The sequence below is a fragment of the Nothobranchius furzeri genome, chromosome 5 (assembly GCF_043380555.1).
Source record: "Nothobranchius furzeri strain GRZ-AD chromosome 5, NfurGRZ-RIMD1, whole genome shotgun sequence".
Taxonomy (NCBI): domain Eukaryota; kingdom Metazoa; phylum Chordata; class Actinopteri; order Cyprinodontiformes; family Nothobranchiidae; genus Nothobranchius; species Nothobranchius furzeri.
Genome location: NC_091745.1, coordinates 79,002,621 through 79,013,714, shown reverse-complemented (window position 1 = coordinate 79,013,714; position 11,094 = coordinate 79,002,621). Strand labels below are relative to the sequence as shown.

Here is an 11,094-nt window from a genome sequence, read left to right as displayed (position 1 = left end):
GGAAGGGAATGATCTGAGCATGCAGGAGGACTGACCCATCATAAACCTTTGTCGGCTGTGCTGAAGAGAAAGGTACAGAACCAAATTATTTCATTAATTAGCTGCGCGTTCTCCTGTCCTCTGTCCTCCGGGCCTCACACACACACACACACACACGGGACAGTCTCAGCTGTTATTTTCGTTAAGGAGTGTGCACGTACAGCATGCGTGCCTCGTGCACGAGCCTACTATTGAAGCTGCCGTTACGCTTTTGGCCTGAGGGGGCAATCGCGAGCATAAAAATTCAAAAGTCCGTAAAGTCCCTTTAACATATCAGTCATATGAGTCAATAGTCCTGCATCACAAATTTTGAATTAACTTTATTAATATTTAAAGGAGCAATATGTAAGAATTCTACAGTGAAATAATAAAACAATCCAATGCCAGGGTATTCATCCTGAAGGGCTGGTGTCCAGCATGTTTTAGTGGTTTCTCTGCTCCAACACGGTTGAATCACCTGCAACAGCTCATCAGGCTCTGAGGAAGCCTGTTGATCACCTGCTGAACGTTATCAGGTGTCTAACGTCTCAACATGTTGGAAGGAAGCCTTCTGAAGGTATACTGAAACCGATGTCATTCTCAGCCTGCTGGGGGGGGGATGTTGGACCGATCTGTGCCGAGCTAACACTGCAGAACCAGCATTTGTAGTTCAACAGCGGCAGGCTAAAGCTCCAGAGTTGTTTAAAGAACTGAAGCCGGGAAACGCGAGCGAACCAACATTTATTTCTTGTACCTCTAAGAAGCCACGCCCTCTTTTTGTTTTACTCCAATATCAGGCGAAGCAGGCTAGAGGCTAACTGAGCTAACAATGCTAACGGTGAATTAGAAGCAAATATCTCGAGCTACTTTTTCAATAACCAAAAAAAGGATATTGTGGTAAAATATTTGGGTGAAGTGAATAATGCATCGATAGTGGCGTTTGACTTCCTTTAACGAGTCCTTCTGAACTATAACTGCAAGCTAAATGTAGGATGGAAAACAACCACATCTCCTCTAATGCTGAGGCATATTACCATAATAAGTGTAGTAAGTGCTCCTTACTGTAAAACACCCAAGAGTGCTAACACTAGATGCTGGTGAAGACTCAGTCATCCAGGTCATGGAAGTCCAAAGGGTTCAGATGAAGGCAGCTGGACTTCTGTGGTTTCTTGAAGACGTTTAACTTCTCATCCGAGGAGCGTTGTCGGTTCTAAATGGAACATGGGAGAGTCCAGCTCATAAGCTGTAGCTACCTGTTGTTGTTTAACCAGCAGAAACTACTCTGAGTACCCCTCCTCTCCAGCCCCTGATGAGTCGTCGTGCTGATCAGATGCAGGAAGGGGTGACCTAGACTGAAGCTGCTTAGGAATGAGATCCAAAGCTGCATCATAGGTACTGGAAAGGTGAAATCTAAGCCCCGCCCCTATTTAAAGTGGGGTTTTCCACGTTTGACATAGACGGCTTCTTTTACTCCTCTCTCACGCCATCTGTCTTCTCTGTCCAGAATCTGGGCTTTGTCCTCTTCACAAGTGTGTCCCTTGTCCTTCAGGTGAAGGTGGACTGCAGAGTCCTGACCTGAAGAGGGCGCTCTCCTGTGTTGTGCCATGCTCTTGTGTAATTGTTGTTTAGGTCCTCTCTACACTGGACCGCATAAACGCCGCCGCTGAGCTTCTGTTTGGATGTTTTGTCTTTAGGATGGACCAGTTTCTGTCCGTTAATCCAAAGCAGCAACTAGCAAAGAAAAGGCCAACAGGCACAAAGACACCATCATCCCATACGTGGCAGGAGTCTCAGAGAAACTTAGAAGAATCTTCTCCAAACACGACATCCCGGTAAACTTTAACCCAACAACATCCTCAGACAGAACCTGGTCCAGTCGACATAAAACTACTCTTAATGAAGCCTCGGGAGTTCATGCAGAGTTCTGAAGAAAATGTCACGGTGATTAAACCCAAACCTTTGACAGAAACTAGCAACGATCACTAAGCAACATCTGGTTTGGCTTCACCAGAAGGAGGATGTTTATTTCAGAACAGTTGAGGTGTTGTTTTTTTGCTTCTTGTTGACATTGTTGCCGGACACGTGTCCGATAGATGAATGTCACTCGTTCAAGCAGGATATTGATTAGCATCAGCAGTCTCCAACAGTCACAGAGGCTGATGGGAGCACGAGGTGGGTCTTGTATCTGGGGAAAGCTTCACTGCCAGCAGTGGCGGATTTAGCAATTTGGGGGCCCAAGGCGAACACAGACATTGGGCCTCTTACACTAAATTTTTGACAATCTTTAACTGGATTTGTGAAAAACTACACGAGTTATTTTCACTTTTTATTAGTCCTCCTCTTTTTTCATGTCTTTCCCTCCCTTTGAGTGCTTTCTTCTTCCTGTCAGAGCTCCTGTGCTTGACCTTGATGGCAGCACGAAGGTATTGTCCATCCGCCAGTGAAGAATAAAACACTTTACTGACCTTCCCAGCTCACACCTGAAGGGAAAGAATCCGAGAACAAGGTCGCTGCAGGAGAAACCTTCAGGCGAAAGCTCCGTGAACAGCTTTCACCAACTCCTCATAAAGCAGCACGTTCTGAGAAGAAGGGCCCCACGAGGCAACTTTACAGTCCTTAACTCGTTTTTCATTAATAGTGAAATAATGCAACGCCATTCCCATAAAGCTACTTCAGTTACACTCATTTTAATTACAATATGCTGGCATTTTACTCTAATAAACTCTGTTTTACAGTGAAGCTGGGATCTGTGGTCAGCTGTGGCTCTGATGAACAGTTTTTTTTTGTTGATGGAAAGAACGAAAAAGAAAGAGGTCACCTCGCTCAGAATAGTCAACAACAACAACAACACCGCCCTGCCAGTCTGCAGCCAGCCTGGACCGCCCTCCCCCGCCTCCATTCCAGCACTTAACGGGTTTTTATGTCGTCCGTCGGGCAGATCAGCTCAGAGCTGTAATTCACAGCAGCAGCTCGCACAGATGAGCCCATGCAGAAGTCCAAAACAGCTAAGAAAATAATCCCAACATTTCTGTATAAAGCCCCTCTGCCGGTGGGTTCTCCATCTCTACACATCCTTCAGCCGAATAAAGTCAGATGTTCACATGCTGAACTAGTCCGATTGTGTCTCTGGACTCTACGCTCTTTGTCTGATTCAGAAAACGCTCACAGTTTTAATCCAGTTTATAGTTTTTGTGTTCCAGGATTAAACAGTTTAAGTACCTCTAAAAGCTCTTATTCAGAAATTCCTAACAGGAAGCTGTAAGTGTATTATTGTCCAAAGATAAGACGTTACCCCCGCTGTCTCTGGTTACATGGAATCATGTTGATCCTGTGATATCTGTTATCAGTCATGAACCACACCTTCCACTTCAGGGCGTCATCTCACACGTGCTCCGGGTCGCATCCTCGCTGAAACATTAGTGAAAACCACCAAATATATCCAAATATATAAAAATACTACACAGCTTTAGATTTAATCTCCACACAGAGGAGGGTGGAGGATTGACCTGTTCCTATCCTAGCCCACGTTGTAAAAACGATCTCCGGGCAGGCAGAAGCACCGCTGTGAGGAACTTATTAAATCTGCCCTTTAGTGCCGCTTTAGCAGAAGGATGCTGTCTGATCGTTCTTTAAATCCCTAGTAAAGTTCGGTTTTATTAAAATGTACCGACAATACGTTGGCTTGCAGATTTTTGCATTAAAATAAGACTTTGTGATGTTAGGGCGACCGACATGGCTGTAAGTCTACCTTCAGTTATTAGAAGGATCAATTTAGCAACTCTAATGTCTTGTTTAGAATGAATAAATTAGGAGTTTCTGGTTGGTTTTCATGCATTTTTTTAAGCAAAGTATCCTGAAAAATACTTTTATTGTTTTCAAGGCTAAACTTGAAGATGGAGCAGTGAAAGTTTTGGGGTAACTCTAGTAGAGCTGTGCTGTGCTTATACCCCTTTGTACTTTTTCATTAAAAATACATCTAACATATTTACCTCATATTTGAGAAAACCAAGCTTAAAAAAACAAAGTTTCTAGTTATTGTTTCTATTGTCTGTTGCGTCTTATTGATGGCGTCCACAAAGACTGATACTTTCATTGGAAAAAGGTGAGCCTTTGAAACATATTTGTTTAAATTCTGATTTATTCGTTCATTTATTTAAAAAGCACCTTCTTACACTTTTCATGCCCAAGGTGCTGCACTTGATACAGTAAAAACACAATAACTTTGTACAGTTGAGCACAATTTCAGCAATTACTAATTCACTTATTTTCTTTTACATTTCTGTCTTGATTAAAGAAGGTAAATGTATGATTTATGTGAACATGATTTATTAAAGAGGATGGGTATTCTGGAGGATGGCCATGACCACCTTTTGGAGGCGCCACTGCAAATATATGAAAAATAATATTAAAATTATAAATTGTATTCTTATGTTAATGATGAACTTAGACCTTTTTTACCTGAGTCTAAAAGACTGAAAAGTTTATTATTTATATTTATTTATTTATTTCAATTTAATGACACTTTTGTTTTTTTCAAGCAATGAAACATCAATTTTCTGGGGCAATTGTTATTTTACAAGTGTGATATGAGTCTGGTATCAACACAGAAGTTAATGCGACTAAATCTGTAATCTGTGGTAAAATAACATGATGATATATTATTTAAAATTCTGATAAAAATGAAAAGTTCCCTGTTGGAAAACATTTTAGCAGGAAAAAAATGCATCGATCCAAATAAAAGTCAAGCATATACATATACATAGTTGTGGTATAATCTGTGATTCTGGATCTCCACCCACTGACCCCACGGAGCTCATTTGTAAGACCCTCTCCTCTCCGCCCCCTTTAGGGAACCCCCATCAGAGCTTTTATAGACACGCCTCTGGATCAGACCGGAGAGGAACACCAGCTGGAAAGTCGCTCCTGGATTTCAACAACTCTGTTTTTGCGTCTCTGGAACCCGTCCGATCAGTTTTTCATATCTGGGTTTTTGAGATCATTTAACTCTACAAGAAGGATGTGGAGAAATTCTGCGTTTTATGTCATTTATGTGATGATTTAGTTCACAAAGTGGATCAAAACAAACGACCTTTCGGATTAAAGCAGCCGATTTGCTTAAAATTAGTTATTTCAAACCTAAAATAAAGCTTAAGCCCATTTAACCCTCAGCAGCGCCATGCTGTCCAGCGTCCGCCGGCACAGCCTCCGTCTGCAGACCGAGCTCCACCGGTGGAGCATCTGCGACCCGGGCAGTCACCTCGTCCTGGCCCGGGTCCCCGCATGCATCTCCCGCTCCAGGTCCTGCACCAGCTCCGCCGGGGAGTCGGACGGAAGCCGCGGGAGCTGGTCCTCCTCAGACTCCGTGATCTCCTCGGACTCGGCCGTGGAGGCGGCGGAGCCCGGGAGCCCTTACCGGGTGGTGCTGCTGGGGGGCAGCGGGGTCGGCAAGACGGCGTTCGCGAGCATCTTCGGCGGGGCGGCGGACAGCATGGACAGCGACGAGTGCGATCTGTGTGGAGGTAAGTTACACAAGCTGATCTAGGATCGGCTTGTTTGATATCTCATTCAAAATATGTTCAAACTTTTTAGCTGCACTCAAGGAAATGTCTTCATTTTTAGTCAATTTACTAAAAGATAAAAGTTAGTTGAAGAATTTTCTGAGTAGTTACTGGCTCAGGGGCGGTTCTAGGAGGGGTCCAGAAAGGGCTGTGCCACCCTGACAGCAAGCTTGGCCCCCCTGTGCCCCCCCCCCCCTCCTGCTGAGGGCTTACGCATTAATAAGTACTGATTTTTATAGATAATACAGCCTAACGTGAGATGTGGAACCAAAGCACATGAATACATTTATCTGAAATTGGGAAGAAATGCTGAGACAAATTATTCATGTTACTGATCTAGATAAGTGGCATTTTCCCCCAAAAATATTGTATCTAAAGAGCCTATAACAGATTTTACATGGTAAAACCTGAAAGACTTAAAGTTTGCCCCTAACAGAGCACGCCCCTGCTATAACTGTAAGTGTACAAATATAAAGTTGTTTTTTTCCTTTCTGTTAGACCAAGTGTGTGAAAAGGAGATTGAAGTGGACGGAGAACCTGCAACTATAATTCTGTTGGACACCTGGGATGCGGAGGTGAGATTTTAAGAGTCTGAGCTCACTGGATGATGCATCACTCTTCATAATTTATTTAACTGTTTGTTCTTTGCAGACTGACAGCGAGTTGTCTGTGGAGCGCTACATGCAGATAGGCGACGCCTACTTGCTGCTGTACTCCATAACCGACCGAGCGTCGTTCCTGAAAGCCTCAGAGCTCCGTATAACCCTGCGACGCTTCCGCCCTGCCCGCCACACCCCGATAATCCTCGTGGGGAACAAGTGTGACCTGGTGAGGCGCAGAGAGGTGTCAACAAATGGTGAGGATGGAGCCCCTCTCGCCGTGTGGTGTTCAGGTGGTAAAGATAGCGGAGGCCCATTTGACCTGACATTTGACCTTTTGTGTTTCAGAGGCTCGTGCTTGTGCCGCTGTGTTTGACTGTAAGTTCATAGAGACCTCAACTGCCATGCAGCACAACGTCTGGGAGGCTTTCTACGGCATTGTACGGCAGCTGCGCCTGCGCCGAGACTCCAAAGAAGACAACAAGCGCCGCGGAAACGTCCACTGCACCGCACGCCGCGAGAGCCTTTCCATGAAGGCTCGGCGTTTCATCGATAAGGTGGTTGCTAAGAAGAACTCCAGCATGGCGTTCTGGCTCAAATCCAAGTCCTGCCACAATCTGTCGGTGTTGTGAACGATCCCCAGATGTGCAACAATCATCTGAGCAGTTCATCGACTTAAAAAGCTGCTGAGGAGACAAGAGGGGACGCCTGCTTCAGAGGGACAATGAGTTGGATGGCTCAGTCCTCGACGGTGCTCACCATCCCCCCTTCGTTCCACCTGGTCAGGTGGTGGTGTGTTCGGTGTTTGCAGCAAGTCCGCTCTACCATCGTGCAGATGTGTTGAGTCCGATCCAGACGGCGGGGGACAGCGACCAGAACAAAACCATGCTTTGGACGCGTTGGGACAAAGACGTTTGAGAGGTCTGCTGATGGGAACTTTAGAGCACTTTCCATCTTTTCCTCCTATTTCTGCCAAATTCTTTCACTTCCATCCCAGAGCGCTAACGCGTCCGTTTGTAAGATTTGTGCTGCACTAATCTCCGATGACATCTGTAGTATTTGATTTCTTCTATTTATATGCGTGTTTTTGCTGCTTGTACGCAGCTTTAGCTGTTCTCTGTGAAATAAAGTGACATTTTAGTCAGACGGAGGAACAACGGGCTCTTTGTTTGTGTTTTCTTTTCACTTCTAAGAAACTAAAGTGAATCATGAGTCATGTCCAGCTCACAAAAGCTGACAGGCTTCAGCAGTGACACAGCTGAGCTGATGGAAGGTGAGTCAGGCCGTGACGGTAAAGCCGAACATTTATGGAGCTAAAGTGCCCCCCCCCCCCCCCCCCCCCCCAAAAAAAAAATCAGGATCTGGTGAGAGACCTGGGTTACAGAGCAACTAAAACGTTAAGACCTGCCGCCCGAGAGCCTAAACGGATCTGAAAACTGGTGTAGTGTTGGGAAATGTGTTGCCACGGCAACGTTGAGATGAGCCAGCGCTTTGTGTTTGTGTGCGCTGAGGCAGATGGCGTCGGGGATGTTGGCGTTGGGATGGAGTAGCTGCGTGGACGTCTCTTACATAATTCCATCTGAGTCCTTTAACACTCCGCAGTCGTAGGCTTCGTGTGGAAAGCAGGTGGATCTCCTTCAAGCATGGACGTAATTTTGGGGGGGGGGACAGGGGGGACATGTCCCCCCCACTTTTTCCAAAGTCAAGTTTTGACCCCTGCACTTTTTACCATCCAAAAACAATATTACTTTATATTAAATTGACACTGGTTGAGCTCTAGGACCAAGCGGAAAACAACCGTTTGTGTTGAAGCCTGTTTCCTATTAGAACATACTGTAAACATACCCCCCCCCACCACCACCCCCGTGCCCCCCCCCCACTTCTAAAGTGAAAATTACGTCCATGCCTTCAAGTCTACTAAATCATCTGCAGGTCCCTTCAGCCTGGAGCCGTGTGTGTGATCCGCTCGTAAGATACACCTTTAGGGTTTGGTGCGATGAAGGTGGGAACATTCATCAGCAAGCCTCGACCTGCTGCGTCACTCAGACGACCTCTGAGTTTTGGATTCCTCCTCTGCATTCATAACCTTCTAGTGTCAGCGTTCACACACAGCTCCTTATCAGGTGTGCTACTAATGGAAAATCCGACAGGAAACGGTGCCGCGGTGCAGAGGTCAAAGTCTGAGGAAATTAGTCACACAAGCCTAGAAAACACAGAAATTTGTTTAAATATCTTTTTCTTGTACCGTTTGATTCATTCAGATGCTTTTAGAACATTGTTTTACTTCGGCTGTGACTTCATTAAGTAATTATTTCCCTTCCCATTAATAAAATCTACAAGTGTTTGAGTTTAAATATCAAATCTGTGTCTCATATTAAATTATACTCTGTTTGTCTTTCACGGCCCTCGCTGCATCTTTCATTGTTCGGCTCTTCCTGACGCTTATGTCAGCTGCCTCCCGATTGGCCGGCTCAGTTAGCAGGAAGGGTGATTAGACAATCATTAGATTCAATAAAACATCGCTGGTTAACTCCTGGTTAACGTTTGACCAGACGGCGTGAAGCTGCTCGGATCACTGTGGGGTTTGACGAGGGACTCGCTCCAGCTCTCTTGGGGAGGTAAGTCACTTCTGCCGGACGTCTCTTCGTTTTGGTGTTTGTTACGTCCACGGATGGGTTTTGGGGGGGTGTGTGTGTGTGTGTGTGTGTGTGGCAGAAACAAACAGCGTTAGCTTCATGGACTGTGAGATAAACCGGTGCGATACATTCAGATCTTTGCAGATTGATCTTGACTTGACTTTGGCGGGGCCCAGTGCGAGTCGTCGACCAAGACGGGTCTCCATCAGCTTCCGGGGTGGATTTTAACATCTGGCTTTCACTCATGAAAAAGGACTAAATTCATTACAACAGATTATTCTAGCAGAAGTCATTTAATTGGTGTGTTAATCCGTGAAGGACATGGCCTAAACTCTTTGGGTTCTCGCATTTTCGGTGTGTTTCAGCATCAGTGCAGCTCAAAAATAATAGTCTTTACTGGAAATCCGTCAAAAATGTGGACAGAAGATAATGAAAGTGTTAGAACAGTTAGAGGCTACATGTTTAGGTTCAATACTAACCAGATTAACTTAAGTAAGGAGTGTGTTTGTGGACGAGAGGTTATGCTTAAACTGTGCTGTGTAATGAAAAGGTCATGACTCAATGTGACCTTCAGTCAAAGAGTCGGCCGTTTCTCCTCCTCTTCACCTTCGTTTACCAGTCAAGCTCGTTTTAGTCGAGTTAAACTTGTTTGTATTGTTATCGTTGTTTATTTTTAAGCTAAGGTGTTTTATATTTGTAAGTAAGCACAACTCCACATGGTGTCCATCCCTGAGGTTAAATCAGCTCTTAATTAGTTTACATGAATTTTTGATCACTGCAGACGTTCTTGTACAAATACTTGTTAAAAAAGCTCATAAATGTATTTCAGAGTCTCGGCGTGTCATAAAGTCACCGGGGTTATGCACTCTGAAACGACCTTTGCCGCTACGCTGACATCCTGCAGGATCTAGGAGGAACAGCTGGGTGGGGGGGTGGGGGGTGCAGGCTTTCAGTTTCTCCTCTATGTTCAGGTCGTTGATTCACCTGGCTGGGAGGGCCCGGATTGGCCTGGCTGGGAGGGCGGAGCCGTGCGGCGTTCTTTAAGCTCACATTCTGCTCAGTGCTCTGATAGTGTTGACACGTGTGCGGCCGCCGTCTTTGTGAATCAGAGTAGATGTTCCACTGAGACACGTTAGATTTAAGCGTTTCTGATGTTCCCTCTGAAAGCATCACCTCTGCCTCTTCAACGTTCTCTCTTGTCTCCCACACCTCCGCCGCCCCGCTCCTTCCTCTTTCACAGGCCGCGGTAATGACACCCATGGTGCATCTGTTGTTGCTCCCATTCCTGTGCAGCATCGTGAGTACATTTCACCACCAACTGCTGCTGCTGCTCTCTCACTACATATTCATCACAAATACTCAAATGCACAAATCTGCAGACGTCTCCGTGTGTGTGCTAATGCTTACATCTGTGCACGGATGCCTTTGGAACCTCTGGAAACATGTTTAAAATGCTAAAGACGGCTTTAGGAGTTAGTCTGCAGACTTTGTTCTCCTGCTCTCAGGAGGAATACTGAATCCTGCTACTGCCGTGTAATTTTGGATCAATAAATAACCGCCGTCAATGGTTGACCAGATCCTCGAAGTGGAAAGTTGACGAGAGCTTAGCTTGACCTTTCTCTCTACTGTACTTGGTGACATTTTAACCTGCCTTTCTTGTGCCGCAACAGGTGGGTGGGACCAATTTGGAGGAGAAGAAAGGCCCGTTTGTGAACACAGAGTTGGACGTTCCAGAGGGAACACCAGTACCGTACGCCGTTTATCAGGTATTCATCACCAGGAGAACTTCTGGAGGTGGCTTCCCAAAGCCAGCCAGTTTATTTAGCTGCTGTTTGTAGGTCTTTGAGGAGTTATACCAGGTGCTAGTCAGGAGATTGTCTTGTACAGGGTATCCGCGGGTCCTTAAAAAGTCTTAAATTTGCTTTTCCAAATTTAAGGCCTTAAAAATCCTTTAAAATGACAAATAATCCTTAAATACTGTTTCCAAAGGTCTTAAATTAAAGACCCAATAAACAAGATATTTTTATTTCTATGAAATTTTCGTGAATTTCTAGTTAGTGTTCAGCATTTTATGTGTATCATATTTGCGTAAGCGGAACCGTACACATTCAGTTGGTTGTGAAAGGGGGATATTTTTAGATGAGCACATTAGCTGTTTAAGCTAGCGGGAGCGTGCACCATGGGGAAGTGCACGTTTAATGGTAACAGGATGGCTAATCCCACGTTCGCGACGTGGTTAGCACCGGTTTCATGCAATAGCTGGAAATTATAGCTTAAGTGAAA

At 45.1% G+C, this 11,094-nt stretch overlaps 2 protein-coding genes across 2 annotated transcripts in view; both read left to right on the top strand.

The window, feature by feature from the left end:
- The first annotated feature begins 205 nt into the window (after positions 1–205).
- gem (GTP binding protein overexpressed in skeletal muscle) lies at positions 206–7,332 on the top strand. Its single transcript, XM_015950465.3, has 4 exons — positions 206–5,537; positions 6,075–6,151; positions 6,228–6,432; positions 6,524–7,332. The coding sequence occupies exons 1-4, from the start codon at positions 5,195–5,197 to the stop codon at positions 6,805–6,807; spliced, it is 909 nt and encodes a 302-aa protein (XP_015805951.1). The 5' UTR covers positions 206–5,194; the 3' UTR covers positions 6,808–7,332.
- Positions 7,333–8,698: 1,366 nt separating this feature from the next.
- Positions 8,699–11,094, top strand: part of cdh17 (cadherin 17, LI cadherin (liver-intestine)) — a 12,838-nt gene continuing 10,442 nt past the window's right edge. Inside the window, exons 1-3 of the mRNA XM_054741179.2 lie at positions 8,699–8,793; positions 10,052–10,108; positions 10,482–10,577. Of these exons, the coding sequence (XP_054597154.2) occupies positions 10,061–10,108; positions 10,482–10,577 (144 nt within the window). The 5' untranslated portion in view covers positions 8,699–8,793; positions 10,052–10,060. The remainder of the gene's footprint in view (positions 8,794–10,051; positions 10,109–10,481; positions 10,578–11,094) is intronic.

Bases quoted from the DNA above. Each gene is read 5' to 3' on its own strand.
- gem (XM_015950465.3), top strand. From the start codon at position 5,195: ATGCTGTCCAGCGTCCGCCGGCACAGCCTCCGTCTGCAGACCGAGCTC. The intron at 5,538-6,074 runs GTAAGTTACACA...CCTTTCTGTTAG, and splicing joins CGAGTGCGATCTGTGTGGAG to ACCAAGTGTGTGAAAAGGAG. The intron at 6,152-6,227 runs GTGAGATTTTAA...TGTTCTTTGCAG, and splicing joins TGGACACCTGGGATGCGGAG to ACTGACAGCGAGTTGTCTGT.